This window comes from Condylura cristata, unplaced genomic scaffold (genome assembly GCF_000260355.1).
Source record: "Condylura cristata isolate star-nosed mole 26May11 unplaced genomic scaffold, ConCri1.0 scaffold00005, whole genome shotgun sequence".
Lineage (NCBI taxonomy): Eukaryota > Metazoa > Chordata > Mammalia > Eulipotyphla > Talpidae > Condylura > Condylura cristata.
The window spans coordinates 58,353,537-58,380,978 of NW_004567106.1; the positions used below are offsets into that span (position 1 = coordinate 58,353,537).

Genomic DNA, 27,442 nt, shown 5'->3' on the forward strand with positions numbered 1-27,442 from the left:
TGTTCTCACTCAGATATTGTAACCTGACCTCTTTAACCAAATGCCATTTCTAATGAAAGGAGACACTTAGATATTATTCATGTATTACCCTATTTCGTGATTACTTATTCTCTTTAAGACGGAGAATGGTTGAATTTGAGGATTTGTGGTTAACCTGGAACCAGTAGGGAAAGATGATTAGTCTTCAACTTTTAAGTAAACATGATTGCCCACTTGCTCCCCAGGCCTCCCCAGATGTGACTTTTCACATTCATGACATGCTGCAGTCTGTTGCCACAGTGCAGTGGTATCACTTTTGCCTAAGATGATACAGAACAAGCAAGAATCAGATTCTTACCCTGCAAATTCTGTTTTTGGTATTTTATCAGTTACATTTTGTTGCGACCTTTGGGTGTGAATGTACTTTTCTTCCTTTTTGAAGGAGCTTGCGTGTTAAACTTGCACTACTATTTCTGGGCGCTCTGGGCCCAGGAATTATCAGCGCTGTTGGGGCTACTGCTACTGGCTGGCTGGTTTGTTTGTGCCTGGACCTCTTTTTTTTGTTCCCTCTAACATTTGGGCACCTGACTGCTCATCTTTTCCTTCGATTATAAATCCTTTCTTTTGACTTTTCACTCTTTGGGATTCCTGTTGCGTTGAAAGTGCCATTGTACTATTTACTAATGTCCGATAGCTGTGTGTGTCCAACTGGCCTCAACAGTAACCTCATTGGAGAGGTTGAGGTAATCCTCAGAACCTGAGCATTCTTTGTATAAATATCATTAGCTCAACATTTCTTGGTAGGAAATTTGCCTCTGTAGAAATTTGGGCATGCTAACGGCAAGGCATTTAGTTGAATTTTGGGAGTGTGGGTATACTTGTTACTGTTTGCAGAAATCAATGTACAGTGTACTGAATATAAATCTTACAGAATTTTATTCTGAACTGTCATTACCTATCAGCTAGACTGCTGTGTTTCAGTTTATCTAGGAGCTTGTTCTCTGCCATATTAAAGATTTTTTTATGATTCCCTTATAGATATCTTTATCATTTTGGCTGACAAGCAGAGACTTAAGAACACACAGAGCTTAAAAGCTTTTTCCAATAACATGGAAATGCAATTAATGTTTCAAGTGCTCAGGTAGGACTTAATTGGGTTGGATGTTAGGTTTAACTTCATTTTTCTTGCCTGTGAGAGAGATTAGAAATGTAGAATCTGTCTCAGTGAGAGCAGTTTTGTCAAATGACATCGCTGGCTTTGTGTTCTCTTGGAGCAGTGAATATGAATAGGACATCCTGAAAGGAATTGGACGCTGGTGTAACAAGTAATAGACAATCCTAAATGAATTGCCTGTCTGGTTGTGCAGAGCACGGGGACTAACTTTTGATTTGTTTTGATTCCTGCTAAGCACTGTGCTTGCGATTTACAGACATTATTTGTTTTTAATCTTTTACATGCTTTGAAATTTTTTCCCCCAATTTTGAGAAATCATTGGCATAAATCACCATGTGAATTTAAGATACACAGGATGTTGATTTGGTTTACAAATATTGTGAAATGACCACAGTGGATTCAGCTAACACTTATCTTATAGTGATACAATGGAAAGAAAATAGTTTTCTCCTTGTGGTGAGAGCACAGAAGATATAGGCCTGTCTTAAATCTCTTTCAGCAGTGTTACCTACAGTCTTCATGTTGTACATTACACTCCTGGAAGCTTGTGCTTTTGACCACTTTCATCCAGTCTCTCCACATCCCTTTCCTGGGAACTGGTTAACAAAAGGCTAATCTTTTTCTATGACTTAGCTTTTTCACAGATTTTTGTTTCTCAGATTGCTCATATAGGTGACATCTTACAGAATTTGTATTTGTTCTCTGACTTATTTCACTTAGCATAATGCCCTTAAGGTCCAGATTGTCAAAAACAGTAGGATTTCCTTGTGTGTTTTTTTTTTATGCTGAGTAATGTTGCATTATTTACAGACATTTTCTCATAAGGACCCAACTCCACAGGTACGCCCCTATTTTATAGAGGAACAAGTTAGCTGCTGAGAGGTGTTGTCTGAGCTCTTACGTGGTAGAATTTATATTCCAGTCCAGTGCTGTATACACTCAGCTGCTGCATGCATCCGGCTTTCCGTAGTTCTGAGGCTGCCTTGGCCTGGGAGCAACATTGGAACATCCAGAAACAAAGTCCTGAGAAGCAGACTTATGGACTTTTGGGTCCTGGACATCATTTGATGTTTTGGCAAAAGTTTTCAGAAAAACTCAAACACTGCATCATTGCTTCGTTCACTTCTCTGGCAATGTTATTCTCCTTGAAGGGCTAAGGCCGAAAGTGGTCCCGTTAGTGCTTTATCGCTTCTGGGGGCAGATTTGAATCTTGTGTTTAATTCCCCCTTTCCTCCTCAGATACCAATGGGGAGAACATTGCAGAGTCTCTGGTTGCAGAGGGCTTGGCCACCCGGAGAGAAGGCATGAGAGCTATTAAGTAAGTAGTCCTATTCTTCTGACTCTGACTTCCTTTCACTCCCCCAAAAGCTGGGGTACCTCAAGGGAGTTTGGGTCGAAAATTCTACATTGGTTTTGCTGCACTTACATTCCTATGCCCTGACATAATAAAATGAGTAAGTTCTGTGATCTCATGGCTTTTAGAAACTCTTGCCCATGTGTGTCTTACTGACCTAGAGACCACTCATCATTAGTGGCATTGACGTGTGTAACTCCTTTAAAACTGGACTTGGAGAATAGGGAGCTCTGTTCTTTATCGTCATAGGCATCTTACTCCATAGGTATTCCATTCCAAAGTATTTAGCCATCCTGAACAGATTTATTGAGCACTTACTATGTGCCAGGCTGTGTTCTAGGCACTGAGAATATAGCAGTGAACAGATTTAGCATCTGCTTATATTTTTAATAGGCATACAGATAATAAACAAATTGACAGTGTATCATGTACAAGAAATAACTGCAGTGAAAAATAAGGCAGTGTGATAAATAGAATTCAATGCAAATTCTGCTGCTCAGGATGTGGGGAAACAGACAAGGATTAAATGGGAAATTTATCTCTCTCCAAAGCCTCTGAAGTTTGTTTTAGCCTATAGATCTATAGATACTTAAGTAGTTGGTGAAAAATAAATGTATGTGGTTAGCTTATTCGGTGTGATTTGTTAGAAGTGTTAGGTATGTCAGGTTTGTATTATACTTACCACGTTCAAGTTCACCAGTGTAGCTGCAGTAGGATGGATTGCAGCTGGTTTTAATTAACACTTTAGACTCTGAAAAGTGATCTGCTACATCACTAATTTGGGTGTTAAAGATGCTGTTTAAATCATTAAGTCCTTGCTGTAGCACATGGCTGTTGGATCTGTAGAAAAGGCTTTCCATAAATATTTGCATAAACTGTTCCAACGATGGGGATGAGCAAAAGCAAAGAGGTACTTTTCGCATTCTTTCAGCTTTCACAGGTTTTAGGGCCAAGTCATTCATCACGGATTTCTGTGGTCCTTTTTGACCGCAAGGAGATTGTGGAGGGGTGTGGGGGAAGTGCTGAATTAAGAGTTTTGTCTTAGGTGGTGTTTTGGAAGCATGCTGAAGGTGTATCTCAAGGAAAAATGCTGACATGACTACCATGACACTATATTTGGGGGAAATCCAATTTAAATCAGAATAAGAATTTTAAAAAGCCCACAGCTATATGTACTGCACCATCTCAACTGAGAAATCCCCCCTGAAGCCCCAAACCTTTTTTCGCCAAAGTTGTCTTAACATTAAGCCTCCTTTTCTCTGATTTTGTTTGTGTATGTCTCTTAGGTTACATGTTTTCATCAAATTGTGGGGGCAATTTTGTATCCCTGAGGATATGATTATGTCTTGGGGGGAGGAGGGAAAGAGCATTATTGAAGACTTATGGTTTGAGAGGTTATCTGTCAGTGCTAGGATTCACCAAGGAGGGAGGTGGATTTATGCAGACAGCTGTCAGCCGGGACAGCCGTCAACAGGGCCAGGAATTGAGATGGCAGAAGGCCTTGCAGCCACGGGCCACATTAGCTCAGGTATGTGAGCAAAAGAGCCTTTCTGCTTTGGTTTTTGACTGCTCTTGGATGTAATTCTTTTGCTTGCCTGATGAGGGAAGGAGGAGACTTCTATTTTCAAACAGCTTTTGCTTAGCTGGCCCCATTGAGTGTACATTATCTGTAATGTTAGTGTTTGTGCTACCTTCCCCAGCCCTGTTCAGGTTCTTAGTCATTTTCCCTGTGCTGTGTCCTGCTGAGCTCTGCCAAGATTCTGGTTCCCGAGTCTGGGATGGTTAAATGAAGCTGAGCCCCCTGGAGCGGCTCCCTCCTGAGCCTCTAACTTGTCTTCATAGTCACTGATGATGGAGTTCTTGGGATGTGTCTTCTTTAGATCTTTTCATTAAACGCTGTTGGGGTTGGAATCGGGAAATTGTGTGCATATGGTGGCTCTGGTTCAGGTTGGGGTCTGAAGCCAGAGATATGACACAAATACTTTGGTCTCTTCAAGGAGAGAAGATACAGTCGAGACCCAGATTCAAAGGAGAGCCTGGTATTTCCATTGTTAACTCACTCACCACACGTTTAAATTTTTTCATCCCAGTCCTGAGCAGAACCGGCTTTCAGAATGTGAAGAGCAAGCAAAGGCAGCCAAGAAAGGGCTATGGAGTGAGGGGAGTGGCTCCCACACCGTCCGGGACCTCAAATACACCATCGAGAACCCACGGCACTTCGTGGACGCGCACCACCAGAAGCCTGTCAACGGTGAGGCAGCTGGAGAATGGCACGCGCCACTCTGGGTGGTTCCCTCTGTGTTCTCAGCGTCCTGAGGTTTACAAAGCCATTTTACTTATTCAGCTTCTATGGGCGATTGGCAGGTGAAGCATTTATAGCGGAACTTGAATCTACTTCCTGTTGGTCACATCCTACGTTATTTTGCAGGGCTTAGTCCTTGCTGGGAGCTGGGCACTAAACTGCTGCTGCCTTTGCCCGATGGGAGTCTTCCTGTTCTCTAAAGGATGACTACTAAATGCCAGCCCCGAAACAGTGAGCTAGAAATGTGTGAACCTCTAACACAGACATTTGGCTGCTGGCAAATTCTTGACCCTATTTTGAGACCTGTTAACGATAGACTTGGTAAAGTCAAATCACTACCATTCCTGAATTGTGACTAATTATTTTTTTGTTGAGGTACCCAGGAGTTGAATAGGCAGCTTGGCTTGGGGAGCCTGTAGGTTCTCAAAAGTTTTGCAGATATCGAAGGCAGCCTTCTCAATTCCTCAGGCATAGTTTGTTGGAGAGTCTGCGTGTGAACACTCAGGATCTGCCAGTGTTTTGACTCCCTTGCTTTGGGGGAACAGGGTGGAGACGGGTGGTGGTGGGGGTGTGTGGACTTTCTGAGGGGACGCTGTTCATTGTGTATCCCTTGCACCACTTTCACTAATGACCCCGCGGTTTATTCTGTCCTCAGCCATCATCGAGCACGTGCGGGACGGCAGTGTGGTCAGGGCCCTGCTCCTCCCAGACAACTACCTGGTCACCGTCATGCTGTCAGGGATCAAGGTCAGCCTGTGCCTAGACTGTGGGCCGGGTAGGGTCTGTGGAGTTACTCAGGCTAGATCTCCTACTTGGGAACTTTGGACCCACTGTTTCTTTCTAGCGTGGACCATCAAAATAGACCCAAATACTTTAAATTTTGTGGTGGGACAACTGTAATTAGGTTAAATGATGTAAAATTTTTGTAAGTACTTGGGATCTGCATGGCGTGAGCTTTGTTGAGAGATTGTTGAAGCCCAAAGGGGGTATTGGGATGCTCTGAAGTTTGCTGAGTAGGGCTTGTTTTTGTGTAAAAGAGCCATAAAGAAACCCAACAGAACAGGGATTTAAAGCTAGGGACTGTGAACCATTTCTTGGCGTGGGGTTATTTTCAACTATAATTAAAATGACTTATCCCATGATAATGTAAGCTTTATTGCCTTGCCAAAAACACTGAGATACTATTTCCAATCACTTTTATTATTACCGGTGTGTTTTCAAGTTAGAAGAGCTGAACGAGCCCTTCCCTAGTATAGCTTTATGGCATTTGCGCTTTCTGGACAACTGTGAGTGCCTGGAACTTACCTTCGGGCTGCCGTGCTTACCTGCTCTTCTTTTGCTGTAGTGCCCAACCTTTCGGCGGGAGGCAGATGGCAGTGAAACACCAGAGCCTTTTGCTGCAGAAGCCAAATTCTTCACTGAGTCTCGACTGCTTCAGAGAGATGTTCAGATCATTCTGGAGAGCTGCCACAACCAGAACATTCTGGGTACCATCCTTCATCCAGTGAGTGTGCTGTGCAGCCAGGGCTGTGTGGGGTAGGGGTGGCTCTGGGGCCTGATGAGCTATGGTCTGCTCCTCTTTTTATTGAAAGCCATTCAAATACTTGGCAGGATCACTACTGATATTGAGGTAGTTTTTAGATGGCAGTTGTCTATTAGAATTGGACACATCTGTTCACCTCACTTAAAAAAAAAACCAAAAACTAATTGCAAAAGCTATTAGACTTAAGGAAGAGGAAATCCTGTCACTTCTTTCCCAAGTATAGGTCCTAGAGATTGCCAGTAAGGAGAGGAGGAGGCCTCGTGGATTAGAAGTGTCGCCAAAATTGTAGTTTGGAGTCGGTGAGGTTGATGTACTTAACTCTTGGGGTATTGGAGAGCCATGGTGAGAAAAACTTCCTATGGAAAAATAGGAAAATTATTCTGTGTTTCAGGTCTTATCAAGTATCTTCCTGATTCTGCTTTTGAGTAATAGCTATAGATTCTTTATATTCTCCTGGCTCTGAGTATTGGGGACTTTGATAGGGGTTTATTTTTGGACAGGAAATGTTTGTAAAACTTGAGTTGAAATAGATTTTCATCATCATTGCCCACGCCCCATATAGAGTAAACTACTGTTACTTGGTTAGAGAATTCTTTCCTGATGGCGGTTGTGGACGAATGGGAGGGTTGGTTTGGACTGTGCCAAGGTCATGTCTGTTTCTTCTGGAGTGCTAGCTGTCTGCCCTGCCCTGCCAGATGGCTTTGTCACAGTAGAACGTGAATTGTAATTCACTGGGCCAAATGTAGCTTCAGTTCTTCCTTCACCGCCTGTTCTTTGGCTCTCCCCTTATGAAAAGGGGGGTAAGTGCTAATCTTAGGGAAGGGAATAAATAACAAGGTATAATCTCTACTAAAGATTAACATCCTCCTCTGCCCACAAGAAGAGCTATTGAAATGTCAATTCCACTCAGTGCCACTAACGTTTATCCTACTCCTGTTAAGTGAGAGTTACTGAGCCGGGCATTGGGCTAGAAAGCCCGGGCTGTTGAGGGGCATCCCAGAATCTGTCTGCTGTCGTAGGGGTGATTTTTAATGCGAGAAACAGCTCTACCTTTTTTTAATGACCTGTAGCACAGATTGTGTCTATTTTAATTGTGTCAGAAGTCTAGAGGAACGGATTCTCTCACAGTAGAACCTAATCTCTGCCTTCTCTTGTGCTTTGTTTTTCAGAACGGCAACATCACAGAACTGCTGCTGAAGGAAGGCTTTGCACGCTGTGTGGATTGGTCGATTGCAGTTTATACTCGGGGTGCAGAAAAGCTGAGGGCAGCTGAGAGGTAAGGTCTGTCTGGCAGGGGCGCCTTTAGACGAGGATTGTAGTAATGCTCTTTAGGGAAAGGAATGTAGTGATCTTCCCTCCCCCATCTGTGCCAGTGTTTTATCTCAGTAAAAGGATGAGGAAATTTTAGAAGCTAAGATCTCAGAGAGGGTAGCTTACTTAACCAATACTGCTACTCGTTAGGTACAGTCTAATTCAGTGCCTGATCTAAGGGATTAGATTTACACTCAGGCTTTATTCTTCATTTAATTTGGTTTTTTAATATCTTAAGGGTCTTTCCCCCCTCAGCCTCTCACTTAAATTCCTGGCACTAGTCACTTGATGCAAGTGAACTTGAGGCTCATCTGAGGGTGACAAATCACTTAATTAGCTACCCCTGGACAGGCAGGCTGCAGTAGAGATATGATGGACAGATAGAGCCTGCTCTAGGCTAGATGATTCAGTGTTGCCGTTGGGCCTGTGTCCTCGTTTATTTAAACATACGCTTTAATGCTAAACATACGCTTTAATGCTAAAGACTGATAGAACGGCGAGGTGCTGCTGTCATGGTTTTTGTTAGATGCCTCCTGGTTAAGGCAGATGTAGAAATAACTCCTTTCCGGAAGAATGATCATAGAAATTTCAAAAATGGGTGGCTGTCCCAAGTGTCAAGGTCGAGTGTTTCCAGTTGTAGGGGTGAAACTTGCTAAGGGTGATGGAAGAAAAGGAAGCAGAAACATGATTGAAGGTGATGTTTAGGAGATCCCCGCTACCACTTCTTGGGATAGCAGCAGTAGACTGCAGACTGCTGACAACGTTCCCCCCTCACGGCGTGTTGTGGGTGTTTTTTTCAGAACTGTAATTTGTAATGGTCTTGAGCTCTTCATGTTACTGCTTGATAACTTTAAGATACTCAGCTAAGATACTGATGTGCAGGAAGATGAATGATTGCGGCTTTCTCTTCCTCCCTCTCTTCTCTGGATCTTTCACATCTTTCTGTACTTGTAAGCAGAAACATTTGCACATTTTAAGAAATAAAATTAGATTTTATTCTGACCGCTTGTTAAGGTATGTCAGACAAAGGTAGATTGCCTAATTGAAAAAAATTGCAAGGATTGCAGTGGTCTTAATGTTGTAGGATTAAATTTAAAACAAATACTGTTCCTATCAGGAACAGTATTTCTGTTCCAAATAACCTTTGATTATTTGGTGATGCTCAGCTTTTTGTTGTTCAGAAAATCCTCTAAGCCCATTATTCTAAATTATTATTTTGGTTGATAATTCTTTTTGTACTGCTTAATTCCTACCTTTCTTTGAAAAAAAGCTGTTATAATGAAAGTACTACCTACTTGCTTTATAACAACTGTAGAAGAGTTTATAGAATTTTTAGTGCTCATCACTAAAAAAAAAAAAAAACAGTTTAGATCAGGAAATGCTAATCATTTTGATAATATGATTCCTTGCTGCTGTTTTACGTGCTATATTTGAGGTGTTTGCACTTTTGGGAAAAATCTCTATTCATAACTGTGATGTGCTGTTTTGTCTTTTCTTCACTTCAGTGCTTAAAAAAATCCTGCAAAACTGTTACAGAAATAATAATGCCTTTTCTTTGCAGACATATTTATCTATTTGTAAATCCTGACAGGACAGCTGCTCATTGATTTATTAATTTATTATTTTTAAAACCCTTGATTTGTTAATTTATTATTTTTAAAACCCTTTCCACACATCCCATTTCCCGTTCCTAATCTGAGTACTTTCAAATACATTTCTACCAACATGATTTTTAAACAATCTTTTCAGTGAACTGTTGGATGTTTGTCCATTTTTTCTTATCATTTAGATGCTCTATAGTGACCATTTTATTATCTTCCACATAGAATTTGAATAATGGCTAACTTTTATTATTCCAGTGGCGATTGAGCTGGACTATACTTTTTAGAGCTTGTACTTGTTCTAAGAACCTGTGTTCTTCCCATTTCACAGCGAGCTGCTCTGTGGTGGCTGTTCCAGTGCCTCACATCTAATAGTTATTCAGGGGGCACTGGAGAAGCCAAAGAGCTAATTGCCAAGGTGAGCTTGTACTGTCCAGACTTGAAAAATTGCACACCTGGGCCCCTCTGCCACCCATGGGTGTGTGTACACATCCTGGGTGGGGCCAGTTGCACACTTTTTCTTGTGGCTGTCACCCTTAGTTTTGATTTGATCGGTGGCTTCTCCTGAGTGCCTGGTCTTTGAGGTAGGGTCGGATTAAAACTGTTTGCGCCCATGGGGATATTGGCTTCCATTTGCTCACCTAGTCTGTCGGAATGATCGCATCCTTGCTTCATTGCTAGGTTTGCCAAGGAGCGCAGGCTGAGAATATGGAGAGACTACGTAGCTCCCACTGCTAACTTGGACCAAAAGGACAAGCAGTTTGTGGCCAAGGTGAGTCATTCTTGCCAGCTCAAGATGCAAAGTGGGTGTTGCCAAGCTAGTGATAATACACAGATCTGAAGTCATAGACTGCAGCTCCTGGTCGGGCGGGCCAGTGCTGTGTGGATGGACAGGCCTGCTCTGGCACGTGTCTGTTTATGTCGGAGGGTACTTAGCAACCAGAAGAACTTTAAATTCTTGCTCTTGTTACAATATCTTCATTAGAAATTTACGGGCTAAAGTTGTGGACATTGTCGGTTTGACATATTCTCTATTTTCAGGGGTTCTTTCCATGTCTGCTTAATTAGCACATGGCATTTTCTTAGATTTCCTGTAAGTAGGTATATGTGACCTCATTTCTCTCCTTTCTGTTTCAAGGCTTTGAATGTCTTCTTATTGTTTTTTTCTGAGAGTTTTCTTCCACTGATATGTCCTGGGATGGGTGTCTTTGGGTTTTGTTGTTTGTTTATTTATTTTTATGTCGTTGCTTTTTTTGTACAGTGTTTGATTTCTCCTCTCAGGTGTTGTCGCCATAAAATTACCACTACCAAGACACCCATGAACCATCCCCATGGACTCTTGTGCTCTTCCTGGGGAGGAAAGGGATCAAAATGGGATGGATGTGTTTGAAGAAAACTAGGGCTATTGAATAGCAGCTTGGTTCCATCAGGGAGGCCATGAACGTGTTCTTCTAGTTGCAGGGTTTGGTTCCTTAGGTGGTAGATCATTCTCTTCACTTTCCAGAATTCTCTGTTTTACATCCTATTTTTACTTTTTTATTTTTAATTCTGGGAACTTTGTCTTTATGGACTAAAAATGGTTAAACATCCATCTTCTTGGAGTCTAAGGTGGCAGTTGCATTTGTCAATAATGGGGAATTTAAAGTGAAACTACCACTAGGTGGCACTATCTGCTTGAGAAATCCTGGACTGGTTTCTCCTAGGAATTGGTTGAATTTCTTCTTTCTTCTGATGCCCAAGCAGTAGGTCACAGAGTGCTCAAGTGACCTCTTTCCCACTTCTAGCAGGTAATCTCCAGGCAGATGTCAGGTTCACTATAATCTCACCTTTGAGATTAGGGTATTAGTGGCTCTGTTCCTCGGTGGGATATGCTTCACCATTCCTCTTCCAAACCTTGATGTGCAGTGGAGTGGGCCCTGCTTTTCTGTGTGAGGACCATGCTGTCTTGGGAAACTGAACCTGGACTTCTCTGTTTACGTGGAGCTCAATTGGTGGCGCTTATATTTCCTGTAATTTGTTTTTTTTTGGAAACAGCAGTCACACAAAGAAAAGATGATTCACTCAGCAAAGGAGGTGACTATGTATACCCTTTTGCTCTCTTCACTCTGAGGGCCTGTGGCATTCCCACCGTCAGTGAGGCTTGGCAGAGCTCCACTATGCACTGGTGTCCCTTGTAGCCCCTCTTCTGTTGAAAGAACTTGTAGAAAAACCTTCTGAATTTTGAAGGATTTGGGGGTCTTTTCTGGTTGGGGAATGAAGGCATTGTGAAAGAGAAATTCAGTGATCAGATAATTGATCTGTAGGTTTGCACTTACTTTAAATAAGATTTTACTACTAACTAGCAAAGGGAAAACTCATATTTTAAAATCTAGGATCTGGGTTTTCTGTTTTCTCCTTCCCCTTTAGCTCTTTGTATTTTATTTTAAAACAAGATGAGGCTTTTTTCGCAGTGACAATGTATGTGTTACTATGCTAGAGCTGAGAAGACTGACATTAGAAATCAACTAGTGGGGGAACTATGCAAAATAATCATTCTCCTGAAGAATCCGAGACATAAATTCAGTCATTTTGATATAGACCTGCTTAGTAAGTATAGAGAACAAATGTATTTGTAGGTAGAAAAATGGTTTTAAAACTTCTAGAGTTTTTGGAATTCTGTATTATTTTTAAAACATGACAAATGCCTACAAAGGATACAGGGTAAACTCATAGTAAACGATGACATAGCTCTTTTTCTTAACACTTTAGATTTTTTTTTTTGATTGTGGCAAGATTGGCCCGCAGCATTGTCATTCAGAGGTGTTGGTCCCAGTCCTTCAGATGTCTGCTGTACGCCATGCCCGCCACAAGGCGCTGTCGTCCGCCATTGTGGTCCATTGCGCTCCCTTCCTGCTTCTCTCTAAACCTCCTGTAGCCTCGATTTTACATTCACATTTCTGTGGTTCATTTTTGCCCTTGTTTTGTTTCCTTATATTCCATATGTGAGTGAAACTATTTTACTTTTTTTTTTTTTTTAAAGATTTATTTATGTGTAAAGAACTGGGCTACAGGCTAGAAGCACAGGTGCGGTGAGAGGTTTCACCAGAGACAGAGTGGGGAGCAGAACAGGCTGACTGACGAAGTATACTGCTGAGGGGAGAAGTGGGCAAGACAGGAGAGGTCTGCCCTGCCATGTGGATTACCACCAGGACGGGGATCAAACTTGCATGGAGGCAGTGGTGGCTAGCTTGCAGTGCTGCACTTTAACCCCCTGTGCCACCAGGGAAGGCCATTATTTTTACTTTTTAAAAAAAACCCTAAATTGATTGCACTTTATTTAGTATTTCAGGACTGACAAACTATGGCAGAGGAGCCAAGTCTGGCTCACTCCTTTTTTTGTTTTAGAGATTTATTTATGTATGCATGTAAGAACTGGGTACAGACTAGAGATGTCTGGGGGTGAGAGGATTTTCCTAGAGACAGAGTGGGGAGCAGTATAGGCGGATTGACTATATATAATGCTGAGGAGAGCAGTAAGTCAGACAAGGAGTAGACAGGGAGCAGCGCACGGGTCAGGAGAGGTCTGCCGCGCCATGTGGGCCTCCTGCCTGGCCGGGGATCGAACTCGGCTGCAGTGGCTGGGCTGGCTTCTTAGTGCTGTGCTTTTAGCCCATTGCACCACCAGGGAGGTTCCACTATTTGTTTTTCATATGGCCTGTGAACTGAGAGTGTATTTTACAGAGAGAAAATATTTTTTGGCACATGAAAATTACATGAAATTCACATTTCAATGTCATGAATAATTTGGGACATAACCATGTCTGTTCATTTATATATCGGGTGTAACTGTTTTCCCAGTAGAAAGGTTGAATAGTTTTGACAGAGACCATATGTCCTGCAGAATGTAAAATAGTTGCTATCATGACCTTTTATAGAAAAGTTTCTTGACCTTTGATCTATACCAGTACAATTCACAGTGTCTTTATATGGTATAAAGAGTTCGAACTAGAATGTAAATCAAGGCTTTGCTTTTTCACCAAGAAAATCTTGCTACAGAAAAATTGTCAGCAATGTTCTTAGTGATGTAGTTGATTTACGGTCTGTGGCAAGTTCCTTTTATCACTACTGACTGGCAGCCACTTTTGAATGTACTGATATATACTCTTGTATATAATTTTTGAGTCGGTAAGTTTTTGTTTAGTACATAGAAATTTAAAGAATTCTTTGGGCTTTTAATTAAGAAATATACGAGTCTGGTTTCTGTCTTCCTTGATATTTTTGACTCTTGTCTGTCTAGGTCTTGGGATGAAATGTTTCTGCTCTTTATCTTTCATCTTTGTGATACCATTTTTCCATCACAGCAAAGAAAATCATGATGCTAGCATTTTTACTCATGTTATACTCATGGGTGTGCACATAACCTCCCCCAGTTCTTCCTCTGACAATGTCATAATTTTGATTTTTATGTTTTAAGGGTTTAAGTGTTTTGATGCTTATGTTGTAAGTGCTAATTACTAGTGAAACTCATTGCATGTTATAGCTGCGTTTTATTTCTGTGCAATGGTTTGTTTTACTTGGAGTTAATACTTTTTTTTTTTTTAAGATTTATTTATTTATTCATACAGAACTGGGGTACAGGCCAGAGATGCGGAGGGTGAGAGGTTTCACCAGAGACAGAGTGGGGAGCAGAACAGGCAGATCAACGAAGTACACTGCTGAGGGGAGCAGCGGGCAGGTCAGGAGAGGTCTGCCAGCCATGTGGGTTACCTTCAGGGCTGGGGATCGAACTCATGCTGAAGTGGCTTTAGCTTCTTAGTGATGTGCTTTAACCCGCTGTGCCACCAGGGAGGGCCCCTGGAGTTAATACTTTTTAAAGTTTATGTATACTTTTTAGATATGTTCTTAACCCCAGGATTTCCTTTCTAAACCTCCTCTCAAGTCATATAGTCAACCATTAGTTTGTTCTTATTTAATAATATTTTCTAGGAGTATTGTGATGTGTACTAGTTTGGAGTAGTTTCTTTTTTTTCTGTGATAGAGTTCTCATATTAGGATATCTTAGCTATTCTCTCTCTCTCTCTGTGTACATATGCATAAATATATATATATATACATATATATATACATGCACACACACACACACACATATATTTATATTTGTTTTCCTTCTGAATTGAAATACATTTGGGTCCCTGGACTTCCTGGTTATTATTAACTATTTTTGTTGCACACATTATCTAACATCTTGGGAAAAGAGGGGCTGTAAGGTAAATTTTTTAATCCCTTCATGTCTATTTTATAATTACATTTGGTTGATAACTACAACTGGGTATAGAATTTTATGGTCAAAGTTATTTTCCTTCAGATTTGTGAAGGCATTATTCCACTGTCTTAGAGCTATTAGAGGTTTTATTTTCTTATATCTAGTGGTCTGAAACCATTCTGGTTCCTCATTCCATGTGATTTTTGTTCTTTCTACAAGCTTTTAGCATCTTCTTTATTATCCTGAAATCTCCCAGTGTTGCGGTTTTTTTTATCACGTGTGAACATATATGTTAATTTTTAGCCATTAACTTCTGAAATCTTTATTTTTGCTTTCTATCTAGTTACTCTGTTTCTAGAACTATTTTTTAAGTACTTGATGTTGTAAACTGGTTTCTCATTTCTTTCTCCTATTTTCCGTTTTGTCTCTTTTTTTTTTTTTTTTTAAAGATTTATTTATTTGTGCATACAGAACTGGGGTACAGGCCAGAGAGAGGCTCAGGGGCGGTGAGAGGCTTCACCAGAGACAGAGTGGGGAACAGAACAGGCAGATCAACGAAGTATACTGCTGAGGGGAGCAGCGGGCGTGTCAGGAGAGGTCTGCCCCCCATGTGGTCCCCTCCGGGGCAGGCAGGAATTGAAGTCATGCGGAAGCGGCTTTAGATTCTCAGTGCTGTGCTTTAACCCGCTGCGCCACCAGGGAGGGCCCGTTTTGTCTCTTTTTAAAAAATTTTTTTAAAAAAAGATTTATTTATGCTCACAGAACTGGGGTACAGGCCAGTGGTGCAGGGGCAGTGAGAGGCTTCCCCAGAGACAGAGTGGGGAGCACAACAGACAGATCTACTGGTATACACTGCTGAGAGGAGCAGCAGGTGGGTCAGAAGAGGTCTGCCACGGCATGTGGGTCAGCTCCCTGGCTGGGGATCAAACTCATGCTGCAGTTGCTTCTGGGAGCTTCATACTGCGGAGCTTTAACCTGTTGCACCACCAGGGAAAGACCCCATTTTGTCTCTTTATTGGTTTCTTCCTTTTTAAATTTCTAACAGATTTTTCTGAATTTCTCACTTATGTTACTACTGTTTAAAAAAATTAACATAATGCTTGTTTCCAAAATGAATATCCTGCTTCTGAGGAGTGAACAATATATTTTTTTAAATCATAGTTTCTTATATAGTCTGTTTTTCAAGTTTTTAAGGAGCTATTTCGGCCCCTTATTTTTCACATTAGATACTTAGTGATCCTTGATTGTCTCTGTTAGTGAAGAATAAATTATTGAATGTGGGGTTAGAAATAAGTCATGTACTGCGCTAAGGGTATGATCTTGAAATCTTGATGCTTTTGAAGTAGGGTTGAAACCAATCTTAAGTTTTTGGTCCTATTTTCACCCCTACTGGAGACACCTGATAAGATCATTTCTGAGTCTTAGCTGCTATTATGGTTTTTCACTGTCAGGTCAGGGTTTAGGTTTTGTGAATTTGTGGAGTCAGTTTCCAACATCCTCTGCTTTCCAGCTTTAAAGTTTGTTGTATTCATCTCTCCCTGAATCTTTGTTCTTTGTGCTTTTGTTTAAAAAATAAAATATCCCTTTATTTTTGTTATAAAGGTCTTTAGGGGAGGAGCCAAAATAAATATTTGGGCTCTTAATTTGTGTATAGTGTTCCACTGTAAGATTGCACCATAATTTACTTAACCCATCCCCAGTGGTCAATGTTTAATGTAGTTTATAATTTTTCCATTATTCAGAAAATGGAATAAATCTCTATGTAAATGGCAGTTGTTTCCTTAGGAATATTTTGGAGCATATTTGCCAAATAGCTCTCTAGAAATGTTGACCAGTGTATACCCCTATGTGTGTGTGTTCAGTTTTTAACACTTTGTAGAACAGAGATTAACCTTTTCTTTTCAAATTTTATTTATTTATTTTTGCATAGGTGTAGGCCTGCGGTGGGGGGATAGTGGTAGGGATAGGAAGATGCACCGTAGATAGAGTGGGGAGAAGAACAAGCAGATCTACTGAAATACACTGCTGAGGGGAGCAGCGAGTAAGATGTGATCAGTTCCCCAGCTGAGGATCAAACTCAAGCTGTCAAGTTGGTAGCACTGTTAATCTTTAGGCCACCAGGGAGGCCCTGATTAATTTTTTATTAAAAGACCACATAATAAATATTTTAGTTTTGTGAACTATCCTCTCTCACTACTGTACAAATCCACTACTGTAACTAGAAAACAGTTAAAGATAATATGCAAATGAAGGGACACAGCTGTGTTCCAATAAAACTTTATTTCTAATAGTAGGCGTGGGCGGGCTGACTGTTGCATTACCATTTGCCAATCCCTGGTCATAGAAGACTGGATATCAGCACTAAGTGTAATAGGACAAAATGGCCATAAGGTCTAAGCATAACCCAGAGCCCAATAGCAGCTTTGTAATTGTTTTACCTCATTTTAAATGTCGGAGCATGACAAAATACTGTTTCAAAGGGACCTGAAAAGGTTGCCCTGAGCCTCCTCAAATGTATTCTGATAGTACTAGAAGTTTCCACTGAATGTTCTGTTCTGAGGTTCCTGTGACTCAGGCCTGAACAAATAGCCCTTGTCTCTGCAACAGTCTCCCTGCATCCTAGGAGTTAATTATACAGGATATAGCTCAATAGCCTGAAAAGCCTGCAAAAGGTGACCTATGACTCTTTAACTGGGTGCTGGGGTCCTGTAGGTGATTTTTGCAGCTGCCACCAAGCTGTAGGTCATAGTGTTGACCCAGAGTCTCACTTCTGAGAAAACTGCAAATCAGCAGAGTATTCTCTTGATATGCTTGCCTACTGAAAGCCGGGCTTCCATCCTCTGTTTAGGTGGTTGCGCTTCTTAGGGAGGAAAATGCAAGGAAGGGCTCTTCTTGTCTCTCCAGGTTAGTAGAGAAGCATGTTCACTTCACAGCGATTAGCTGAGCCTGCTTGAGACTTTTGTGCCTGTCGTGGCTTGCCAGTTTCCTGCCTGCCTTCCCTGTGGTGTTTTAGCTGATCTGTGCTGTTTGTTGCCATATGGTCCCCTGAGCACATGGCTTGGCTTCCCTGTCCCTGCTGCTGGGTACTGGGGCCTTGCAGATTTCACAAACCCGCGTAGCACTGTGGTGGTGGGGTGTCGGGGCAGTAGCATGAGCGCAGGCTGGAGAGCATCCCGCTGGCCTGCCTGATTGGGCCTCTCTAGCTTGATGCTGTGCCTGTACTTGGTTGCTTACACAGAATGCCGAGTTTCAGGTGTTTGAGAAGGTGGCTCCTGCTTTCAAGGAGTTTACCTTCTACTTCTAGGACTCTCCTGGGGGGAATCACCTCAGGGTGGTAATGGTTTGGTACTAGTGGTGGTTCCCCTTTTGGAGGTCAGGCTATAAACTGTTCGGAGATGGAGTAGATTCTAGGGTGTATTTGACTTGGCTCTGGTCATTTTTGTCTGTACATCATTCTTAGCTCAGAGTGGAGTTTATTGTCCCATCTCTCTGAGATAAGGTTTTTAAACAAAGCTGTGTCTTTTTTCTTGGCTTCATCTAGGCCTTTCCATCATGTTCCCATTTTGGTTTTAGGGAGAGAACAAAATATAGCAGCTAGCTTCTTGACTTTTGTCAGAGGACTTTCAGGTGAATTGATGTGGCCTCAGTAGCACCAGAAAGAGGTTAACATTTGGCTTGTAGCTTATGTTAACAGACTGAATTGCCAATAAGAAGATGAGGCTTGATTTAGAGAAGATTTTTAAAAGTGTTTCAAATTAAGATGTTACTTAAAAATAAGCTGTTAATATATTTTTAGGACAGTTCTAAATTAATGGAAACATGAGCAGACAGTCTACTCAATTCCCACACTACCCCTCTTCACCCTCCCCTCCCCTGCTGTTCCCTTACCTGAGTAAGATACCTTTAGTATAATCAGTGTACTGATATTGACGTGCTGTTAGCAGCGGAAGTCTGCACATTAGTTAGAATTCCCTAGGTTTTCACTAATGTCTGTTTTCTGTTGTGGAACCTTATTTACCACAGCTTGTTAAATTTACTTGTCTTAGTCGCATTTGGCAGCTCTTGGATGTGACTGGTTCACAGACTTCCCTTGCCCAGGTGACCTTGACAGTTTCCAGGAGTACCTGTTGGTGCTTTATGGGATTCTTCCTCTGCAGCCTTTTGTCTGAGCTCTGCTTTACTATTGATTCCCTCCTGTAGTTTCCAGCCTTTTGGAATGTCCTCATTGCCCCAGAGATATTTGCATCACAGTATCATGCTTAAGATTTTGTCTGGGAACTGTCCTTCCTGAGTGCTGGAGAGGGAGTTGTATAGCTAGTGAACACAAGCCACTTTGGGTGTGTCCTTGGTATTGTTTCCAGGGTTAGTTTTGGGGGCAGCAGACACAGCACACAGCTTTAGAGAGCAGGAGGAGCCACCTGTGTCTTGATTTCAGAGAGGAGAAAGGGAGTCTGATGGCCATTGCCAGGGGCCCCTTCTTGGTACCTACCTTGCTGGTACCTGCCGAACGAAGCCCCATGTGGTCTGCTGGTCTTTCGTTACTGTGTAGGCAGCTTTGGGAAACTGGCAATTGTGTCTGGGGAGCTCTTCTGAGGTCTCTCCAACTCAGGAGGCTGGTGGAGGGCTCTTTTTGTTCATTTAGCCCAGACTCAAGGGTTTTAAGAAGCTGAGCAACAGCAGCCCGCCAGCACCCAGTGAGCGCAGTAGATGGACTCTGCAGTTAGTTGGTGGGCTGGCAGGAGGCCAGAGGCAGGGAGAGAAGTCCCTGGCCCCTGACAAAGCTCTCGTTTTCCTGATTTGTGTCATTCCTCACCTCCGCGCATCATCATTGAACCTCAGATTTCCCCTTGTACAGTTGGGCTTCAAGAAATGGAGAGGGAATCGAGCTCCTATGTCTTGAGTCCACTTAGTGACTTTGCGTAGATTTCTGCTCAGGTATGTTTGGTTATTTCCTGGGGTGTGGTTTTGGTGGGTGTCTGTTGGGGTGGATAGAATAGGGATCCGTAGCTGTGCAGAAAGTGAGCAGTGTGGATCTACTTAGCATTATCCTGATGAAAAGCACCATAAGTCCTATCATGGTTATAAATGTCATTCGTGATGGTGCTGATGGTGTACTTTGGATAGTAACTGCTCTGCATTTCAGTTATTGTGTGCTACGTGACTATAACCACTGTTTTATTGCTGCTTCCATGTCTCTGCTCAGGAACTGCTTGTTCGCTGGACGATAATGACACAATTTAAAGAAGAACAAAAAACGATAAAGCCCACTTACATGCACACATGCACACACACGCCAGAACTCACTCACTCACTCACCAACCACACATCCTTCTCCAGAAAGCCAAACTTTGTTTGGGTGAGCAGTTCCTGAAGACGAGGTTTCTAATCAGGGAGGTGCCGAGCAGAGAGCGCCTGCAGCCGAGGCCTGAAATTTACAGCTCCAAGAATTCACTGGCTGCTGCTGCTGCTTATACCTCGCAAAGGCTGAGGGTTGTGTAGTGACTTGTCACTGGGGTGTGCTTACATCTTCACGTCCCATAATCGGAGGCCAAAGGTGCAAGTACCAGATTACTTGGTTTTATTTCTCTGAGCATAACTTGGGAGGAGAGAGTGTCGAGATACTTCTTGTGTCTTGATAATAGGCATTTCCCTATGTTTTTGGCAATTGACAGTTTTAGTCAGTGTCAGTGTGAGGGATTTGTGCTTTGCCCCTCATTGAGATTGAGGAAATACTGTGATGTGTGTGCATTGGAGATACCTGGTGATTACCAGGACTGTTTTTTGGGCAGTGGTCTGTACTTTGAGGGAGGAACAGTATTGATTTGCTAGACTAGCTGTTGTTCTTGGTAAAGGCTTTGCGGAATGTTTTTCTTCTCTTTAATTTGAAGCTGAGGTGGCAGAATAGTAGGTATCCATTTTTAATACCTGTCCTCGCACTGAAAGGTGGGAATTTTAGGGATAAGGGAATCTCATTATCTGGGATCTTTCTACTTTGTTCACTTGGCCAAGCCGCTGTGGTTATCTTCACCAGGGAGATGTGGGCACCATGGGTGTTTTCACTCACATTACTATGTGCAGATGCTAATGGAATTATTATTATTATTCTTTTTCTGTCAAATAGAATGAACGAGAAAGAAAGATGATGCTGGAATCAAGCCTAATGCCGAAGGGTGACTATGGCTGGTGGGTAAAAAATATCCCTGGGTTTTTCCACCTCAAGTAACGGAGCAGTGTAGGAAAAACAAGCCTGAGTCAGAAATACAACGATGGTCTGAAAAAGAACTAAGTATTCTTTTTCTTTATTATTCTTGTTATTCTTTTTCTTTCAGTTACTGAATCTGTATTTTTGGTTATACCTCTGGACTGCTTGAAGTTTCAAAGACGGGTTTTTGTAATGGGCTGGCCTGTGGGTCTTCAGTTCGGAGGACCCTGTTGGTACTACCCAGACGCAGGTAGCTAGCCCATACCTTCCCTCACTCCTTGTGGCACCACAGATGATGCTTTTGATTAACCTTGGATTTCATTAAGTTTTTCCGGCCAGGTGAATTTTGGGTTCTGGCTGACTGGGTTTTAATGCTGAGCTTTTTTGATTTTCACATCTGTCAAAAGGTTATAGCAGAATCGCTGTGGTTGGTTTTAAGACTGGCTTTTTGCTGCTTTTAGGGTTGCAAGCTAATACTATTTAAAGTGGAAAATGAAAAATAATTTCTCCCTTTCTTAATCTACTTAGTTCTTTTTCAGACCATCGTTGTATTTCTGACTCAGGCTTGTTTTTCCTACACTGCTCCGTTACTTGAGGTGGAAAAACCCAGGGATATTTTTTACCCACCAGCCATAGTCACCCTTCGGCATTAGGCTTGATTCCAGCATCATCTTTCTTTTTCGTTCATTCTATTTGACAGGACTTTCCTCCTGTGGTCATGCCTGTTGCTTTTGTTTTTTCCTTAGATTGTCCCTTCAAGTATTCTTTACTTATTTTGCTGGTGTGTGGTTGACTGCTTCTTTGGAAAAGGTCTGCAAATATAGATGTATTCTGTGCTGAAAGATGCACAGTCCCCCTAGGAAATAGTGCGAACTCTTAAGATATGGGGGATTCCTGCCACTGCAAAGAAGAGTAGGTCTGCTTTTGTTTCACGCATCAAGGAGGGAATTTTTTTGGGCTATTCTTAACTGTGATAACTGACCCTGTCGTTCATTAGGCTAGCAGTTTTGAAGCCTAAAAGAGTTGGTTTTGATTAGAAGAGAAAAGGGATGGTGACAATGTTTTGTAGTCAGTAGCTACCATGTTGTTTGAAAATACCAAATAACCTTGTAACATCCAGCTGAATGTAATCGGGTTACTTGTAGACACGGGCTGAATTATGGGTACTAATTATAACTCGTTAAACCCCAATGTGTATCTAGCCTTCTTTCAGTAGAATTTGATCCTGTATGGCATTGCTGGAGTGCTTTTTTTTTTTTTTTAAAGCTTTGTTTATGCATACAGAACTAGGGTACAGGCCAGAGTTGCAGGGGCGGTGAGAGGATTGACCAGAGACAGAGCGGGGAGCAGAACAGGCAGATGGACGAAGTACACTGTTGAGGGGAGCAGCGGGTGAGACTGAGAGGTTGGCTGCGCCACGTGGGTCACCTCGGGGCCGGGTTTGAACTCCACCGAAGTGGCTGTGTCTACCTTGCAGTGCTGTGCTTTAACCTGTTGTGCCACCAGGGAGAGTCCTGCTGGAGTGCTCTTAATAAACTTCCACAGATAAAGGGGCATTAATGTGTTTGCACTTGCAAATGACCCAGCCTGGAAGTTGATCTTTCTCATCCGGAGAATGGGATCCAGAGTGATTCTGGGCTCCAAGAAATCCTTAGTGGTGTTCTGAAAAGGTGTCTTTCAGTGTAGCTGAAATTAATATCTTTGCAATTTAATGTTTCTGCACATGAGATTAACAGCTAAGTATCTCCTTTCCTGTGTTATGATGACAGTTCTTTTTGTCCTTTCTTTGTCTTTGATTTTTTTTTTTTTTCTCTACTGGGCCATTCTATTTTGGTTCTTTCTTATCTAGTGCCGGTACCTTCTTCTAATCTAGACCTTGTCTTTTTTCCTAGACATTGAGTTAGGGATCTTGATTTTTAGACTAGAACTGTGTCCAGTAAAATCTTTAAAATGTGTAATGACTGAATTTCTATATGATAAGTCTGATAGTTAATCACACATGTTGGTCAGGACAAAATGTAAACAAGATTGACTATCTTTATGAATGATAAAGATTCTGCCTTGTGGAGAAATCATGATAAGATCTTTGGGGTTTGATAATTATAGCCTAGTTTTCTCTGACATGATCTACCCATGTAGCTACTGATTTTTCCCTATTACTGTTTGGGGGAAGGCATTGAAACAGGGCTAAGCATTGTTTTCTTTCCCACAGGTGATGCAGGTGTTGAATGCAGATGCCATTGTTGTGAAACTAAACTCTGGTGACTACAAGACCATCCATCTGTCCAGTATCCGGCCACCAAGGCTGGAGGGAGAGAACACACAGGTGAGCGTGGGGAAGCAGTAGGGCCTTTTTTCAAGAATTGAAAGGAAGTTGCTGGTTAATTAGTCCTGTATGGCACACTTATTTGAGAATCTAAAAGGACACCCATTTTAAATCTCATAGGTACTATATACAAATATTTGTGGCCTAGCCATTCGTGGGCAGGTTTTGATTTCTTCCAAGTCATACTCGCTGCTCTACTTCATTTTGGATGGGGTCTGGTGGCTTTCTTCCATAGGATGTCAGGGAGAAGTGAGGGTTGGATTATGTGGGGTGGGTGAATTTTATTTGCTAACAAGATCATATTTTTTTTTGAAAATAAAGAACAGGAAAATGCCTGTATCGCACATGCTAGTAGTTGGGTCTGTTCTAGTGATCCTTTTTGTTTTTTTTTAAAGTTAATGAAGTACCTTTGTCTTCCATCTTTGTTAATGTTTTGACAATGTAAGATTTCTCCCCCTAGGTGTGGTCCTCACGGCTCCCCTCCCCCAGCTCCTCTCATCCCTCTCCCCTTTCCCCTCCTGTTTGCTCCAGATCTACGCTCAGTTTACAAGGATGGTTTTATAGTTTGTCTGACCCTCTACTGGTCATTTTGATTGGGTAGCTCATAAGGTTTTGCTCTAGGGAAGAAATGAACCTTTATTCTATATACTCTGGGGTCATCTACTCATCTTTTGTAAGTGGTAACAGTGATTATCAGTAACTCTGTTTTGTGCTATTTATTGGTTCTCCTGGGAGCATAGGTGCGTGTTCAAACAATATGCTCTGATGGAGGTATATCAATTTTGAAAAATCAATGCTGTGAACGAAAACTACAAGAGTTGGTAGTCTGTATGCCTACAAAAAGCAGCTTTAAAAAATTTTGTGGCCATTTTCTTTCTTTGAGTTATGAGAGGTTGGGGACAGGGATTGAGGTTAAATTTTTTGTGTATGTTTGGTTGTGTCTTGTCTTTACAAACATCTTTCCAACTCCTGTTTTTGCCCTCTTATCTATAAAATATGTAACTGTAGACTGGCTATAGAACTGGGTCCTCCGGGAAAGCCAGTGCTGTTGGCGAGTATTTGGGCAGTTTTTCAGAATGAACAAACAGCATGGTTGACACTAGTGCTCTATGTGATCTACTTTTTAATTTATCCCTTTTGTAGTTGGAAAGATGTGAGATTTGCTTTTTGATGTTTTGCACATTGAAATACACATCTTGGTGCGTTCACAAGTTGAGATTCAAGATTCATGCCCTGCTTTCATTTGTGTGGGAGATTATAGACATCCCATAAGAGTAAAATAAAAATATCATGATTGTCTTTTGACTCAGATCATGCATAAGAAACTCATACAGGGTAGGTTCTTTGAATGTCTGGCTAATCAGTTCATTCTCTTCCTTTTTTTCCCCCATAGAGGAAGCAATTTAATGCGGCAAACAGTATTGTGGTGAGGCTGAGAATGTAAATGCACGAAGCCCAGAAATGCCAGAATAAGGCTCTCTCAGTGTCAGTGGCTCTGCCTCATCGCACAGAGTAAATACACACATCTCCAATTTTATCACTATTGGGAATAGTCCACAATTCTGCATCTGTGCTGTGCTCTTAGAATTAAGGTTCCCACAGCAACCACAACTTTGGAATTCTTAAACGTTAATTTTTGTGCCTGTATCATCAGCCAAAGTATTACGTTAATGTCAACTATGTAGCTGAATCTGAAACAGTATTTTTGGAGGGGGGGGTGTGGGCTGGGCTTAGGTAGGATGATGGATTTTCTAGAGTAAGGATTAAACTACTAAGAATTTTTAATTGTTCTCAGTAACCTTTGGATTATCTGTTGGATAGATTTCTTTCAACCTAGTAGATGGTAGGAAGTTGTTAGAATATATTTTCTAGTTTAGGCAAGGTTCTGTTTATAGATTTCTTCTTCACCAAGGTAGGTTACTGCTTTCGCTCACTCTTTTTTTTTTTTTTTTAGACTTCTGTTCACCCTGAGATATCACTCCATTTTAAGAAAGTTCTAAATAGGGCTTAGCTCTCAGAGTCTATACCATATGGCTTTTGAGCGAAGTGAGGAATGACTTTGCTTATTTGTTCATTAAATTCATTTAGTGGTTTTCGTGAGGGGCCACATATGAAATACATGAATGGACCCCACCCTGTAGAGGGCCTGTGAAGAGCCCCATTGCGGTGGAGACCCGGCAAGTCTTCCCAGAGCTGCTAGAGTACATTTGAATGTTCACAGATGAGGAGAAGGTAGCAGGTGGGAGAAAGGGCACTAGGCAAGCACTGTCTGGGAGGTAGATAATAGCAGCCACAGACGTGCGCTTCTCTTCCTCAAATTCTCTAGTAGTTCTATTAAACACTAATTTAAATGCATTTTATTTGACATACCATATCTAAAACTTGCCATTTAGACATTTAGGACATATCAAAAAAATCAGTGTACCTAAAATGTTCTTACTTTTAAGTCTTTGGCATCAGGCCTGTCTCAAACGTACATTAGCCTGTTTCTGGGCACTGGAGCCGCCTGAATGTGGGGTAGGTGGTGGACAACAACGCTTAAGAAATTCAGTCGATGGGATCTTTGCATTGTTTGAATGGTTTGGATGGGTTTACACTGCTTGGTTCCAGATACTCTGACGGGATTCAACAATGAATAAACTCTTGTGAAACTTTGAAGTCTAGTAGGGGAGTGACACTAGTAATTTCATCTACATGAAATGCTAGAAAACAAAAAGCTAGACTTCCTTAGAATGCATAATTTGGGAAGGCTTCTTAGAGGAAGTGACGTTTAAGGTCTGGACTGTGGTTTGGGGTTAACTAGGTAAAAAGTGGAGAAGACTGTTTCTGATTACGAGTTCACTGTCAGTGAAAATGTCAAAGGTGTATTCCAGGGCCTGGTCTTGGAGTGCCAGAAACATGGTGCACTTTAGGGTTGTATGGAGGGCCTCTGAGTGTGATGCTCCAGGAGATTGCTTCAGTCTAAGTTTGGACACTCTCTGGGCAGTGGCTTTGCGATGGGGAAATGATAACCGTACAGCCGATGGTACTAGAGCTCATTCTGACAGCAGAACTGAGTGTTGAGAGGGCGCAAATTAGGGAACTGGAGGACAAGGCGAGGAGGGAACATCTGGACATGCACTTCCTGAAGGGCAGGCAGATGGCGTGCAGAGACTCCTGTGGAGGGTGAGTCTGAGGGCACGGCCTCCCCACGGGCTCCCAGGTGATGGCTCAGTGGGGCTTGCCCTTCAAGTAAAGAAGGGGAGCTTCTTTTAGTGTTTATCTTTTCAAACCCTAAAAACTGTAGTAACCTGTCTGCAATTAATACACATCTTCTGAGGTCTCTATGTATTGTGCCCCTAGGAGGGCAAATTGGGCTTTCCTTTTCTGTACACAGGACAAGTTCATTTCTTTAAATTATACATGAAGGCAAGTAGTTTCGCTCAAGGCTACTGTGTGCTTCCATTCCCCCTTGGCGAGTACTTTCTAATTGCAGCCAGAGGAAGGGCTCTGGACAAAACGGCATGATCAAAGGAATGGTATTCACCCTAGGCAGCTGGTTTCCACAGTATCCAGGAATTCCGGGGGGAACCTCTGCTCCCAGATTTGGACTATACCTTACTAGAACGTGTGATAGAGTTCAAAACAAGGGTGAGGAATATTTTCCTCAGAAGAATTACAGTTGGATGATGCTGTTGTCACAGTTTATGTGGGGGCAGACTTCTGGATTAGTCAGTAAATCTGGATAAGCAACTCCAGGTTCCTCCCTGGTGACACAGCGGGTTAAGACACCGCACTGGGAAGCTGGCAGCAGCCACTTTGTGCAAGTTCGATCCCTGGCCAGCCGGGGAGGTGGCCCACACAGCATGGCAGACCTCTCTTATCTCGCCTGCTGCTCCCCTCAGCAGTGTTCTTGTTGGTCTGCCTGTTCTGCTTCCCTTTCTGTCTCTGGTGAGTCCTCTCCGCCCCTGCGCCTCTGGACTGTACCCCAGTTCTGTATGCATAATAAATCTTTAAAAAAAAAAAAAAGCAACTCCAAAGTCAGTCTGGAGATTTTAATTCCTTTCTGCTGAGAGCCATATTGGATGCTGATGCTCCTGTGCACCTAAGGGTGTACCAGCATTTCTCATAGGCACTTTTTGTCTTATTCAGTTATTTCGCACATAGAAGCAGTGCTAAGACTTGGAGAAAGGCTATGCATTTTCTGAGCTTCTACCTTAAAGGCGATGACACATTGTGCCATCTCAGACTTCCTAGAGAGCAGAAGGCTTTGATCTGCAACTGGAAAACCTAGTGCTCTATTGCCCAGGGCCTCTGTGGGCTTTGTGTTACACTCAGAGTGTTAATGACAAAGAAAAGAGCCCCTGGGCGTCCAGTGAAGGGGCTGACTTTTCCCCTCAGGAAGTCAGCTCCCGCAGAGCTATTGTAG

General features: G+C 42.1%; 1 protein-coding gene across 1 annotated transcript in view; it reads left to right on the top strand.

Annotated features, from left to right (window-relative positions):
* Nucleotides 1-27,442, top strand: part of SND1 (staphylococcal nuclease and tudor domain containing 1) — a 381,281-nt gene that overhangs the window by 37,303 nt on the left and 316,536 nt on the right. Inside the window, exons 4-10 of the mRNA XM_004677002.2 lie at nucleotides 2,393-2,471; nucleotides 4,598-4,758; nucleotides 5,465-5,556; nucleotides 6,155-6,313; nucleotides 7,522-7,628; nucleotides 9,946-10,036; nucleotides 22,921-23,034. Coding sequence (XP_004677059.1) covers nucleotides 2,393-2,471; nucleotides 4,598-4,758; nucleotides 5,465-5,556; nucleotides 6,155-6,313; nucleotides 7,522-7,628; nucleotides 9,946-10,036; nucleotides 22,921-23,034 — 803 coding nt within the window. The remainder of the gene's footprint in view (nucleotides 1-2,392; nucleotides 2,472-4,597; nucleotides 4,759-5,464; nucleotides 5,557-6,154; nucleotides 6,314-7,521; nucleotides 7,629-9,945; nucleotides 10,037-22,920; nucleotides 23,035-27,442) is intronic.